This window comes from Sesamum indicum, linkage group LG2 (genome assembly GCF_000512975.1).
Source record: "Sesamum indicum cultivar Zhongzhi No. 13 linkage group LG2, S_indicum_v1.0, whole genome shotgun sequence".
NCBI lineage: Eukaryota > Viridiplantae > Streptophyta > Magnoliopsida > Lamiales > Pedaliaceae > Sesamum > Sesamum indicum.
The window spans coordinates 14,093,338-14,107,978 of NC_026146.1; the positions used below are offsets into that span (position 1 = coordinate 14,093,338).

Sequence of the window (14,641 nt, forward strand, 5' to 3'; positions counted from 1 at the left end):
GAAATGATCAAGGTGCAGTTGTTTTATGCATAGAAATATATTGTGTTAGCGCGTATTTTACAAGGTGGATTTGTTCTAAAGGTGGATTTGCTATATTGTACAATCCACAAGGTTGGTATATGTATGTACCATATACCTGGAAGTCATATTTCTTCTGGGTAATTCTTGGGCTCTATATTTCTGCTCTTTTTCCCCTCCTTGAAGTGCATTTGCTGCAAGAACTAATGCAGTGGGTTATGTGAAGGACCATGACTTATTGCTTGAGAAACCATTGCATACTTCAGCTGCTGCTAGTCATTTATGAATGGGAATGGGGACGCCAGTGTCAGAATAGGCTAGTTAGTCATGCAATCAGCAGCTCTTGACCTTCTACCCCTAAAGTCATCCCTCTCGCAGTTCTTGCTTTGGGCCTCAGCTTCGGTTGTCCTCAAAAGAAAGCTGCATTATCCAGCTTTAGTTACTTTATCTATCTACATCCATTAGCTTAGTTTCTGCTTTCGAAGTAGAAGAATGGTTTTCAATTTATTTGTCTTCTTCTTAAAATGGAATGAAGTTGTAGCACAGCATCTCACATACATGTTTAGACGTGCTTAATCATTTTATTCGAATTGATTAGGTCCAACAATCTTGCAAGACTAAAGGATTTTTACCCTAGCCGTCGATATGTCATTAAAACCACTTCAGTCGTGCTATCTACTCTAGGCGAGCAAGAAGTTATGGGTGGACGTGGATAGCCGAATTAATGGGAGAAAAATGTTGTGAGTTAGATGTTGTTGTGTCAGATACCTTCCTAGAACACTTGTTGGAGAATTGTTTGAGAGGCGGATAAGTCTAGATAATTCCAAGATACTCGTGCTAAAACATTTTGGGGTAGTTAGCAGAGCTTACTATGCCCAAGGTTAAGGAATTTGACCCTAGTCCTTATAGACAATATTTCTCTTGTTGGTCAGAAATGAAAATATTTGTCTGTCCGAGTCTTCGTTGATATGTTAAGAAGCATCTTCTTGATTATTGGCCCAGAGCTTGACGCTCATCAGTCAATCAAGAACTTATGTTTCACAAATTTATGATACAAGTCTAGGTTGCTGTGTTGCATCTTGACAAATGTGTAACTAGTCAACAAAAACTAGATCAGTTGCACTTTAACCTCGACTTACATAGGGTGAGATGATGAGAGATGTCATCTCAAATTTTAGGATTTAGAGAACTTACTTTTGGTGATCAAATTAGACAATTGTGACTATTTCCACGCATATTCATGGTAAAACTTTTGTTTGCCTTTTTTGTGATGCTGAAGGACCATAAACTACTTCAAGTTCTATGGTTGACTAAAACCCAATGATGCACGGGGGAATTTGCTACCTGAAGTACATTGCAGTAGATTAAAAGATTATTGAAGCTGAAGTTATTATTGGCTAGCAGATTTTTGTATGTCATTAACAATATTATTCATTAGACAGGTGTTGTACCCTTGCAGCTTTTCTCCAATCATTTTATTGTTAGTTTTCTGCTCTTGGTTCAGATTTCAATCATCAATTTTGGGTCTTTCCTTTGGTCTTTGGGATGTTCCATTATGTACATTTAGGTTTTTGATCCTTTTTAGGCTGTTTAAAAACTTTTTTCTTTTTTCTTTTTTTGAAATGTTTTTTATGTTTTTCTACGGACAGGTTGATTGCATTAAATACTCATATTTTCTGTTCCGATCTTTAAGTTCTGAAACTGGGTATGAGCATGTATTTTGATCTTCTGCAGGATCAAGTGCGTACACAAACTTACAGAAATGCAATTTTTCGGAATAGAGATCGTATTGCCGGAAAAGTGAGCATTTCATAGCCGTCCCATAAGTATTTTTTATCTTTAATTACACTGGATATGACGTGGTTTAATCATAATACGACCCTCTCATAGCTGTAGCTGCTTTTGGTCCAATCATGCATTTGAGTCATGTTATGCATATTGAGGATATCATGTAATATTCACTGTTAGTGAAGAAGAGAAAAACAAACAATATATTATCTTCTGACCTAATCATGAGGATACTCCTTTTGAATGTATTTGATAGTCGATTTGACAGATCTTTCTAGTAACTTTTCGTGATTGGCTAATTTTTGCATCTCCTCGATGTTGTATGCCTATCTTGTATTTCAGGTTGTAGTTGATGTTGGTTGTGGCACTGGCATTCTCTCTATATTTTGTGCTCAGGCTGGAGCCAGGCGGGTAAGATGCCCTTGCTATTCACTTACCCTCTTATGTGCTTTTGTTCATGTACTATCATTTTTCAACAAGAAAGAATTATGACTTTCAAGCTATAATGCATGGACACTCCAAAAAAATACCCGATACAGTGTCCGACACGGACACGGCTCGGACACGCATTGGACACGGCATCCGCGTGTTCGAAATATAAAACGAAAAAGAAATAAAGGACATGGCATCGGACAAGCCACAGACACGCCGGCACGTTCTGTACACAATTAGGATTTCTTTGTATAATTTCAAAAGATTTTGGGCTATCTTTAAAAAAAAAAGGATTTTAGACCTAATAAAAAAGAAAAAGAATTAATTCACTCCTCTCAAACTAAAATTTAGTTTTAGGATGAAATTACTAAAAATTCAAGAGATGGTCATGATGATTTAACTAATTTGAATATTAGAAATTTTTCCTTGTGTAAATTTTAAAATAAAATGGTTATGTATATTTTTGAAGCCACATTTGGTTAAGAATGTAGATGTGGGATATGCTTATTTTATATTTTTGTCTTCATATTTTTCATATTGCATACTTTAATTTTATGAGTAATTGAGAAGATATATAATAAAAATATATATTATATATAGCCGTGTCAGTTCCGTGTCGTGTCCTAATTTTTTTACATTTTCCGTGTTGGTGTCCGTGTCCGTGACCGTGTCCATGTATCATAGCTTTTTAAGCAGTAGCATAATTGTGCTTTTTTAATTTGGTTCTTCTATTTCGTGTAGTGTGCAGAATAAATCAATTTATATGAGCTTTATTGTTTATATAAATCTCTAAAAACCTCAATACAGACAAAATACAAACAAAATCTCCATTATGCCAATTGTAATGGGCACCCCAACAATTGGAGTCCCAACATCTCATGCATAAGGATTTAACTTCCAATCCTGTTGGGTGTGTGCGTAAGTGGATGCTTCTGTGTGTAAAGAAAGAATTGTTTCCAGGATTTTGCTACTTTCCAGCTGAATTATCTAGAAATAACATGCACAGTATTACTTGCGTTTCATTAGTTGCATATCTATATACAAAAAGATTGCAAGGTTGTCGATTGCTGGATGCCCACGGAACCTTTATGTGTGTTGAGCATCTAACTAATGTCTGATGATCAACACAAGCATACTTTTCTTTTCTATGCGTAGCAGTGTTGGTTCATGAGATGGAAAAGTTTCATAATTGTAAAATATTGAACAGCAAGCCTGATATTTGGAGACTAACATTCAAACTGGTCCATCTAAGATAGTCTTTTCTGTTTGCTTTGTTAGTTTACTAAGAAGTTGATACTGCTAACAATGATCCACTTGCAATTCTAGGAGGTATGTTTGCAATCAAGGTGATTAGGTTGGTGTAATTCAGTTCAAGACTGTGAAGTAGTCAATCTGATTATCCATCTTCTCTTGATTGCACACAATTTAGTTCCAGCAAACTTACGTATGCAGTAATAAAATTTCTTTGCTTTTCGCTGGTGCATATTTTTGCTTGAAATCACTTGTTTAGCTATCTAAAATTTCATGTAGATCTTAAGTGTATTGTAGTTTGTGATGGTCTTATATTAAATGTTGTTTTAAGAAGCTTCAAGTCTTATTCCTCGTTGTTAAGGACTAGATTTTTTTGCTTCTTTGATTCTTGTTCTGTCACATTGCAACAGCTTATATTGATCTTCTGTTTGCTTCAGGTGTATGCAGTGGATGCCAGTGATATCGCAATTCAGGTGCTTTTATTAACTTGATTTTTACTGCTGGTATATGGTGCATGATATGTTTTGTTGAGTAGCCAGGATATCGTTTTCCATGTCGATTAAGTTGTTCCTTAATGTGATAACTTTTACTGGCTCGGAATCTTCGTGGTTTGGGGAGTATTCAATCAATGAAAGCATTATGGACAATATTGTTTACATCTTCTAGCCTAACTTGATAAAACTGTAGTTTATGCTAGCGAGTTCACTTGTGTGATGAACAATAATAAGCATGGAATAGTGGCCAATGGTGACTTATTGTATTTCCACATTTTAAATTAACAAAATTTAACATATGTTTAGAATAAACCCACCGGCTTCTTCGAGTTCCAGCAGCATTGCTTGGGTTCAACAAGCAATTGAGTCTCGTATTATAGAAAAGAGATTTGCCATGCATCTTTAGCTTACTTATTCCTTTTGTGTTATTGTTTCTAGAAAATAATGTTTCCATGTGGTTTTGACTTCTGATAGACACTGGCCTTTTGAAATGTCATACCAGGCAAATGAAGTAGTCAAGGCGAACAACTTATCTGACAAAATCATCGTGTTGCATGGGCGGGTTGAGGTGACCACTTCACTAGGAAACTATCTCTCCTGCAAGATTAATTCGTGTTCATTTTAGTATTTTGAGATTTCATAATTAAAAAGGGGAAATATGCATTGCCTGACTTCACACAACATGTTTGATTTGTGAGTTGAATAATTTTCACGATTGAATTAAACTAGATGAATTTGTAAAACATTACTTAAAACTGAGTTCACACTTCACAGGCAGTCATGAGCAGGCCATATGCGTTAACGTATCCACAAGCATCTGAACAAAGTCTATTTCCTTGTACTCTTTTCGAAAGTACATTGCTGCAACACAAAAAGAAAGAAAGGCAAATATTTATCAGTAAATTCCTCATTACGGTGCTAATATTTTAGTCTCGAAGCGAAGATCATTGGTTAGGATTCTGGCAAATAGATGTTAAGTAGAACTTGAATCAGTAGTAGAGTAGAAGATGACTATACTCTTCATGTTTGGGGTAGTGTAGATCTCATACAGGTATATTTCACCTGCTGTTCTCATTTTAATCTTCTACAGTTTTGTTTCCCTTATAGCTCCTGTTGAGATTTCTCATGAGATGAAATAAGTAGAATGAATACAGTTCAAACAGTAAATGATATCATTTCCCCTCCAAAGCCACAAGCGGGGTTGTTAACCAGGGTCAATGCTATACTCTTTGAGGCATCGCTTTTGTAGGTCTCATTTGACTATATGTTCCTGTTTTCTTATGAAAGTCGGCTTCCCTAAGATGGTACAGAAAATCCATTATTAGACTTTTCCTTGTTATAGTAATCAATTGAAAGCGAAAAGGGAGATGTTAAAATTTTCACATTACTTAACTGGTATAAAGAAATGAACACTTTGCAGTTTGATAGGTTCTATACAATATAATATCATATCTTAATTTGACTGACTTTTGGTCCTTGTAGATCCAGCATATACATTGGTTCCTGGATAATATACTATTTAATATTATTTCCAACTGTTGGGTACTGTTGAACTTTATCAAAAGTGGATATTAATGAGTTGAATTTTTTATTTATTTCTAATAACTTTTGTAAAGGGACCCCTAACGTAATAATCTAACTGCCATCAACATGTGCAATGAAATTGTTTATAGAAGCATGCTATTAACTCAAATAGTATGGACTTATGTGTGAGAAATTTCAAATTTATGGCTAAATTTTTTAGAAGAAGTAATCATTATTTGGTTTAAGGATTTTATACTGAAAATAGTAGCTTCATGAAAAGTTTCCAGAGGCAGATATAATGATTAGCTAGATATAGCATCAGTCAGTTAACTAATTGGTTTGTATATGAGTATTTGAAGATATAGGTTTTTATTATGCCTTTTGAGGACCTTAATGTGTTTGAAGTTAAAATGGTCCAAATGATCCATGCCATCCGGTATTATTTTCCAAACACAAGTTCTATGGTCCAATATATTCTTTAAAGGAACGTTAACCATGTTCTGTTCATCGCAGGATGTTGAAATTGATGACAAAGTTGATGTTATAGTTTCTGAATGGATGGGCTACATGCTTCTTTATGAGGTGATTTTTGGTATCTTACAGCTCTACATCTGTGCAACATGCATAATGAATTTTCTTAAGACATATTGATTGAAAATATCAGTTCAGACACCAGTCTTTCCTCCTTTGCTCATTTGTCTAATGTAGAATTTGTTTGACTATCCTCTTAGAGCATGCTGGGGAGTGTTATTATCGCTAGAGACCGGTGGTTGAAACCTGGAGGTCTTATCCTTCCATCATTTGCCACGGTATAACTCAGTTAACCGCACGCCATATGATGGGAGTGCTGTTGAATTTTTGCAGTAACTGGTTTTACTATTATTCATATAGTTGGCTCCCCCCCCCCCCACAATCCTAATTTGTCCCTGATGGCTACAAACTTAGTGTCTAGGAACTATTGGCTTAATCTGCAAAATCAGTTCGGATATGGTCCTAATTGTCTTGTTACTAGCCTTAGCATTTGGTTGTCACAGGTCATTGGATATAACGATGTCTTTTGTACAATCTGCAGTTGTATATGGCACCTATCTCTCACCCGGACCGGTATAAAGAAAGCATTGATTTCTGGCGCAATGTCTATGGAATTGATAGTGAGTACTTTTTATTAAGATTCTTGTGATCTTGACATTCAGTTATTTCATTGCATTACCAGTGCATGAAAATCATTATATTTCTTCTGATGGTAAAATGTTCTGGTAAAGATGAGCTTTCTTGACATATGCTTATGGTATTTCCCTGTCATAGGAAAATCTGTAATAAAGTTTAACAATCTTTCTCGATGAACATTTTACATAACATGTATGGATTAAAGTTAGCTGTAAAGAATTGTATGGATTGATGGGCATCTATTGGTTCTTTTTACTTTTTATACTTATATGGTTGTCAAACTTGAAGGATTATAGGATAATTTATGTGTCAATGATAAGTGTGGATATCTTACCTCATATTTAGTGAGTCATGTATTACTTCCATGACTTTGCCTTGAAACTAGCTTATGGGAGAAGTATTGGCCATTAAGACATTAAAAGCATTCAGAATTGATGAAGTAGGATTTGCTGAAAAAGCTGCACTTTGGTTCAAGAGTCCTGCAAGAACAGAATTGCAATATCATCAATGCTAAATTTTAGGATATTATGGATCTTCTGGAGCTGTTAAAACCAGTTATAATTCTTTCTATACCAAAAGAAATGTGTGTGAAGAAACTGAGTTTATTATATTCTCTGAACTTAATGTGAATTGAATGTTTAACAAGATTTAACCAGTTGATGCAAAACTGGATCCGGCGAGTTGCTTTGATTCATGGTTTGATGATTTTGTTAATCTGGTGGTCAACTACAATAATTTATATACAGAAGATCCATTCAGGAATTTTGTTTCGAATTAAGTAAATCCACAATGTAGTTGGTGGAGCAGCCTGAGCGTTGCAACAATATGGTGAGTGGTGAATGTTGCCATTTCTGTTTGCAGATGTTATCTTTGTAATTAGATGGACATGTAGAGTGTTTTGCACTTAGTTACATTAAGATGGTTTCATTTCCTGCTATTCAGATGGATATGGAGATTAAATGTGTGAAAATTAGGGTAAGTACTTAAGATGTCGTGATGCTCAAGTGTAATTGTCTTGTACCCCTACAACTTGAAAGATATTCAATGCTGAGCCTGTGTCGTGAGAGTGTTCTGTGGTGTTATATGCTACAGTTATGCTCTTTGGTCAGATTTCATCAGCTTGGTAGAATTAGCAAAGATGCCTACCAAAAGGTCCTTTCCCAAGTGGAGATATTCAAATGCTTTCTTGAGTGTGAATTGTTATAATATTGTATTGTCCACTGCATTTTCTCCTTTAAGTTTGACTATTGAACTACTAGATGTGCATTTTTTAGTCACTATAGCCTCTTACATCATTACTCTTTGGAGATAAAGTGTGTGAAAAGACATCTTCCTTAACTGTTGCATTTTGTATGGTGTATTTACACCTTATAACTTTATAATTAAAGAGCTGAGATTTCATTGCTATCTATAGTGTCTGCTGTGATGCCGTTAGCAAAGCAGTGTGCATTTGAAGAGCCTTCAGTTGAGACAATCAATGGTGAGAATGTACTGACGTGGCCTCATGTGGTGAGTCCTCCTGATATTGATGGCTTTACTGTTGCAATATTATACGCATGTCATTTCTATCTTAACTCACTGGCCTCTTGTCCAAAACTTTATGATCTTTTTCCTCTATGATACTTTATATTTACTGCTGTTAGAAGCTACAAGGCGTTTTCTAGTATGGCATAGAACCTTTTTAAGCATTGAAGTGGTTGTGGTTATCAAGGTGCTTCTTGATTACCTTGCAAATAGATTGCATATTTTTTATCTTTCAGTCCTTGTATTGAAAGTGTTATATGTTTTGCCTGCTCATTAATAAATTCCAATTTTGTCAGTATCATTTGCTTCCTGTTCTTTATCTATTTTCCTGTTTTGTTCATGTTTTCTAAGGTTCGGTTTGTCTCTTTCTTCTCTTGTTTGAGCACATTCAATAGTTTCTAATATGGAGACGAAAGAAGTATAAACTGGTGCTTTGAGTTCAAAGGACAAGAAAAAATCCTGGATGTTGCAAAAAACATTTGAAGAGATAAATATCATAAAGGACACTCAGAACACACGCATCCATTTTATGAATAAGAAGGTTGCAAAAGGAGAGTAAAGCTGTTGGATTTACTCTTATTCTCTGGATCTGGGTAAAGACGGCGACAAGCCGTTTCCTTTGGGTTGATGGGCATTTAAAATAAAGAATGCATTTGAGACATTGAATGTTAAATTGGAACACTTTAGCTGATTTCAGTACTACCATGGTCTGTGATGATATTATGGAAATTCTTAGCCATGTAAGCCCCTATTGGTTTGAGAGCCATTATATTTATCTTTCATGAGAAAAGGTCTGTACTGTGCAGATGAAACATGGAAGCACAATTTTTATTGGAGGATATTGAGAGAAAAGGATGAAAATTGCAGATCCTAGGGTTATTTCTAGTGTCTGAAATGGATGGCTTAAAATTTCAAATTACTGGTGATTCGTCATAATTCTCATAATGTCGATGAGTGATTTATATTCTGTGGGGATGTAAATCTGGCAGGGAAACTCTTGGTTGAATATAATACTGGTTGTATCTCCTTGGAGCATATGTTTTTCAAAATTCTCCTTTTGAAAGTTACCTACTTTGGAGACGTTCATGGTTCATCAGGCATTCACAACTTAATTTGCATTCAGCACGTAAAAGTCATGTTTCAGTTACCAAAATTCTTCTGTTTACTTAATAAATTATACTGTTGATTTTTTTTCCAAAACTGTAACATCCTCGAATTGCATATCTGCAATGTGTTCACTAGCAATTCTCTTCTAGAGCTTTCTGTTGTAGGAATTTCTTCAGCTTAATTTTAACTCTGATGACAGGTAAAGCATGTTGACTGTTTTACCGTTACAATTCAAGAGCTGGAGTCTGTTTCAACAACATTTAAGTTTAGATCAATGATGCGAGGTAAAATCTGCTCTTTTCATAGTGTTATCTTTTTGGGGAGCCCATCTGAGTCAATATGTATCTATTCATCTCCTAGCACGAACAGGGATCCTTGTGGGTGCACTATAATACTTGCTGTCTGAAAGCGTTTCCTCCATTATTTGCTTCAGTCGGTTTTGTTCTAGTTATTTACCCTTTAAGGTTAACATAGACTCTCATTCTATTGATTTCCAGCACCATTTCATGGGTTTGCGTTCTGGTTTGATGTGCAATTTAGTGCGCCTGCATTATTGAGTTTCAGCAACAATCCACAAGCCTCATACTTTGGGACTCTAGAGAATGTTATAGATACCAGTCAAAGTAAGAAGCGAGCTAATCCCAGTGAAGCCCTTGTGCTCTCTACAGCACCAGAGGACCCTCCAACACATTGGCAACAGGTTTGCTATACACCCACTCGAGTTTTACCTTTTCTTTCTAACAATTCTTTTATATTTTGCTTGGGGTAGAAATACAAGGACTGATGCTTAGACTTTTCATTTCAAAAGCACTATACCAATATCCAGATCACTTATATGACTAGCTACATTTAGGCCCTGTATACTTTGATATATAAGCCTATATAACAAAATTAGTATAAGTTAATACACTGTTTATTGTATGGGGGCCCGATATATAACCAAAATCCTGTACTAATTACTGTTACACTTGAATAACAAATACCAGCTTGTGAGGTGGTATAAAATTAGTCCCAAGATTGCACCAAATGAGAATGACCATTGTATACTTGAAATTTGACTGAATAATAGTAATAATAAATAATAACAATGATGATGATGATAATAATAACAAATAATGATATTTTATTGTCTATTAAATTTTGTAAAGAAGGTCTCAAAGGTAATTTTCCTACCAAAAGTATGTGGATACATCAAAGTAAACACATGATAGCATTTATCCTGTTTTGACAATACATATAAGTAAACGTCTGACTAATTATATAGGGTTTTTTGTCATTCATTTAGTAAAAATAATCCTATCATTCATTTAATACGATTCTTGAAGTAAACGAGGCCTTAGTACATAATATATATCTAACAATTGGAGACAGCTTTAGCTTGAATTCTTCTTTATCATTCACTAGCCTTCATTATGAGCGAGTTTTGCTTTGATAAACATAATACACGGTAGGCATCCTCCTATGGACCTGACACTGGCAATTCCAATACCAGTGTGCTGTGATTACAATCCCAGAAGTAGTTCCCCCAAATGCAAGACATGTAGGATTTTAGCAGCCCAAACTGTACTAACAGTAAAGCCAACCAATTGTTGCCCCTTTGCACTTCTTCAATCCCCACAGTAGCTTGGCCCCTTCAACAGGCCAGCAACTGATCCGATCGCCCCATTTGGCAAATCCCAGCTGATCAGCTTCACCTGGTTGGTGGGTCAGGGTTGAACCCCTGCATTTGGTTGGCTTGTTTCATGTTGCTGATTTTGCAAGTTGGCAACTACCGTGTACTAAATTTGTGTGGTACTCACTTAACCAATTCTTCCCTGGGATTTGCAGACATTAATCTACTTCTATGATCCAATAGACGTGGAGCAAGATCAGCTTATTGAAGGTTCTGTAACACTTTCGCAAAGCAAAGAAAATCCTCGTTTCATGAACATCCAGCTAGAGTATGCGTAAGTCAATACTCTTCTCTGTTTGCACATAATGATTTCATTCCCTTGCACGCATCTCAACAGTGGTTTTCACCTATTTTCAGATCTGGTGGTCGTTCTTTTGTCAAACAATCAGTAATGCGATAAATCAGGCAGCATTTCTTTTAGCTCACCTTCAAAGCCTGAACTACGAAGCTTAGTGACTGAACTGGATCGGCACGGCATCTGTTCAACATGAGTTTTTCACCTGTTACGCTCCTTGATCCATTCTGAAGGCAGCTTCAGAATGTGAATTTATTCAACAGGCTCCCCTCAATGCATGTCCCTGGCCTGGGAAATGCACTCTAATGACCAAAATAGGTACGAGGATAGAATAGCTCGTTTGAACAAAGACGAAACCTGCCGAAGTTAGTAAATCATGGCCGACAGCCTGGGCTGTATTCTTGCAGAAAATGTTTTAGGGGCAACAGAATGTGATGTAGTGGTTATTGATGATCCTATCCATTGTCGTTATTTTGATGCCTGGATCTTTTATGCATACAATTGCCTTTGAGTTGATAAGTCGATTTTTGTTTCTATTTTCCTCAACCCCCCTGCAACCTGAAAACCTGATTTTCACAAAGAATATTTACTAGAAGGCCGTTACTTGCAGAGGGTATTTGTAGTTTTTTAAATAAATAAAAAAATATTTATAATTAAGACAAATTCCAAATCAACCATTGCAGTTTATCCTTTAACAAAATTCAATTGCTCAAGTAGGGGCGTGGATGCATTGCAATGCAGACTCATTGACAGGGCAAAATTTACTGCTTCTAAATATATAAAATGAGATTTAGTTGAACTTAACTTGAAATTTGCCTTCCATAACTTCATCCTATATTTGAATTAATAGATTTTGGATTCAGTGTAAGGATTTAATTAATGATGCCAATAAATTATACCTCAAATTTCTTTATGATAAATAGTAAACAAAAATCTTTTGTTATACTTATATATAATAAAATACGGAAAACAGATGTGATTGTCACTTTGAATTTTATTTTGCTATTGAGTAAAACATATTTTATTTGTTATTTAAGTTAGATAAGTGTGTGATTGTTTATATTTATTCAAAAGATTCGTCAAATTAAAATAATTTATTATTTTTTTATAACTAAAAGTACTTCAAACGATTATTCTTTATTTTGCAACTAAGAAAATATTTCCTATTTTAGATAAGTGTACAATTGATTATTTTTATTCACAAGATTTACTGATTTTTCTAGGTAAGTTTTATTTTAATTTTCAATATACTTTTGAAATTTTCTAATTATTAATTAATTTTAATTTTAAATTTTTATTCATTTATTTAAAAATAATAATTCTCCACTAGTTTATTATTATAGATTATAGTACGTTTTAGTTTTTACAAGCTCATTCATTCATTCATGATGACTAAGAAAATTTCACCAAATCTTAACCGTAGAGTACAAAGAACCCCAATTCAATCGCACGGCTAATAAACAGACAGGTCATCCATCCGTGGGACTATCAAATTTTCCCAGTTTGGCTCCAAATCCAATTCTTGGCGCCATTTCAAAAACCAGGAAACAGAGCTTCACCATTTCGATTTTGCCTCTAAAAATCATGCAAATTTTGGCTGTCCCTCTTCTCAATCTTTAACTAGTATAAATACGCTGCGTAAATCATTCAAAACCCTTCAATCTTGTCTTCAATATTTGCTCGATTTTCAAGGAAAACAAGTCTGAGATGGCGGGCGGTGGAGCGTCGAGATTGAGGAAGAGGGTGGAGGCCGAATCCTCCTCTTCTTCTGCTCTCAAACGCGCTAAAGATGGCAGCGCTTTTGCCAAATGGTATTCTTTCTGTTTATTCCTATCATGTGTGCGTGGTACTCATCTGAAGGTGTTATTGTTTCTTCTCATTTTAGTTAATTCTTTTATACGAAATGGGATTGATTTCAGTGAAGAGTGCAACAAAGATGTGCCGGTGGCGTTGATAAGCTTCCACAACTGTAGCCTTGATGCTAAAATTAAGATGAATCTGGGTATGGCTTGTTTTTTTCTCTTTATTCCTATTATTGTGTTTGTAATCTATAATCAGGGCGTGTGAAGTGTTGGGTTTATGATATTTGAGCAGTATGATAATTTTTGCGTTGTATGTAGAGGCCCAGATTGTGGAAATGCCTAGTGAGGCCAAGAAGAAGTCAGCACCAGAAAAGTAATTCATATATATTTCATACTTTACAATATTGTTATGAGTTTTGTGTTGGACTTTTAATCTATAACTTTACTCTCCTAATATTGCGTTGGAATATGTATTTTCGAGCAGAAAGAAGACTAAGCAGACGGAGCCAAGAGTAAAGAAGGAAAAGAAGGCCAAGAATCCAAATGCACCAAAGCGTCCTCCCACTGCATTCTTTGTGTTCATGTATTTTCCTAGCCGTGTATGACTGTCTATTTGATGATATGAGCAATTTTTGTTGTGATTAATTAATTTTGTTGACTGATTTACAGGGAAGAGTTCAGGAAATCCTTTAAGGAGGCTAATCCTGAATGCAAGAGTGTTGCTATGGTAATGCTGACAAGTGAACTATTTCTGAATGAGTGTTATTACATGATTTGTGTTAAATGAGTTCTATGAGAATTGTTCTATTGTGTTGTTTCTTAGGTTGCCAAGGAGGGTGGTGAGAAATGGAAATCCATGACTGATGAGGTTTGTACCAAAACTGTGTTATTTAGAGCATTGTAGTGGACTAATGGGAATTTTGTTTATTCACAATTATTTTGTGTGAATTTGATAACAGGACAAGAAGGTTTATATTGATAGAGCTGCAGAGCTTAAAGCAGAATACGAAAAGGTCTTGGGGTCTAATGATGTAGAAAATGAACAAGTATGTTCCTTGCATTGATTGCTGTTTTGGCTTAATATTTTGATGAAATATGTATATCTTTGTATCCTCTTTTATTATAAATGGATTTATTTTGCGTATGTTTTAGGATGTGGATGATTCATCTGAGAAAGAAGCCAAGGAGGAAGTAGAAGCAGAAGATTCATCTGAGAAGGAAATCAAGGAGGAAGTAGAAGTGGATGATGAATAGACCACTAGTCTCTTTTTTAGGCACTTAGGATATGTTTTTAAAGCTGCTTGTAAATTTTCACCTTTATCAGTTTACTAGATTTGTCTCAAGGGATTATGTGAAATGGAGAGTCGTACCCTCTGGCTTTTTGCTTTCTGAAATTCCATGCTTATCTTTTGATATTTTTAATCTTTTTGGGAAAGGTTAATCACAAAATCTTAAAGATGTGTTACATATCCTTCACAATTTTCAGTTAACTGAATATGTTCTAGTTTATGGATAGCATATTATGCAAGGTTGACAATTACAATAAGGAGCTTTCTTTGACAAGAAC

At 35.1% G+C, this 14,641-nt stretch overlaps 2 protein-coding genes across 2 annotated transcripts; both read left to right on the plus strand.

Annotated features, from left to right (window-relative positions):
• Nucleotides 1-11,810, plus strand: LOC105156127 (probable protein arginine N-methyltransferase 6; the record flags this gene model as incomplete). Its single annotated transcript, XM_011072176.2, is given in 13 exon segments — nt 1-12; nt 1,753-1,818; nt 2,149-2,217; nt 3,927-3,962; nt 4,486-4,551; nt 6,021-6,089; nt 6,239-6,316; nt 6,580-6,658; nt 8,089-8,183; nt 9,505-9,589; nt 9,803-10,005; nt 11,133-11,251; nt 11,335-11,810. Coding segments are annotated over 13 exon segments (1,017 nt in total). The 3' UTR covers nt 11,378-11,810.
• On the plus strand, nt 12,887-14,468 carry LOC105156128 (high mobility group B protein 7). The gene is made up of 8 exons (XM_011072177.2): nt 12,887-13,083; nt 13,192-13,274; nt 13,393-13,447; nt 13,559-13,657; nt 13,744-13,801; nt 13,898-13,942; nt 14,034-14,120; nt 14,227-14,468. The coding sequence occupies exons 1-8, from the start codon at nt 12,980-12,982 to the stop codon at nt 14,326-14,328; spliced, it is 633 nt and encodes a 210-aa protein (XP_011070479.1). The 5' UTR covers nt 12,887-12,979; the 3' UTR covers nt 14,329-14,468.

Bases quoted from the DNA above. Each gene is read 5' to 3' on its own strand.
- LOC105156128 (XM_011072177.2), top strand. From the start codon at position 12,980: ATGGCGGGCGGTGGAGCGTCGAGATTGAGGAAGAGGGTGGAGGCCGAA. The intron at 13,275-13,392 runs GTATGGCTTGTT...CGTTGTATGTAG, and splicing joins TAAAATTAAGATGAATCTGG to AGGCCCAGATTGTGGAAATG. The intron at 13,448-13,558 runs GTAATTCATATA...ATTTTCGAGCAG, and splicing joins AAGAAGTCAGCACCAGAAAA to AAAGAAGACTAAGCAGACGG.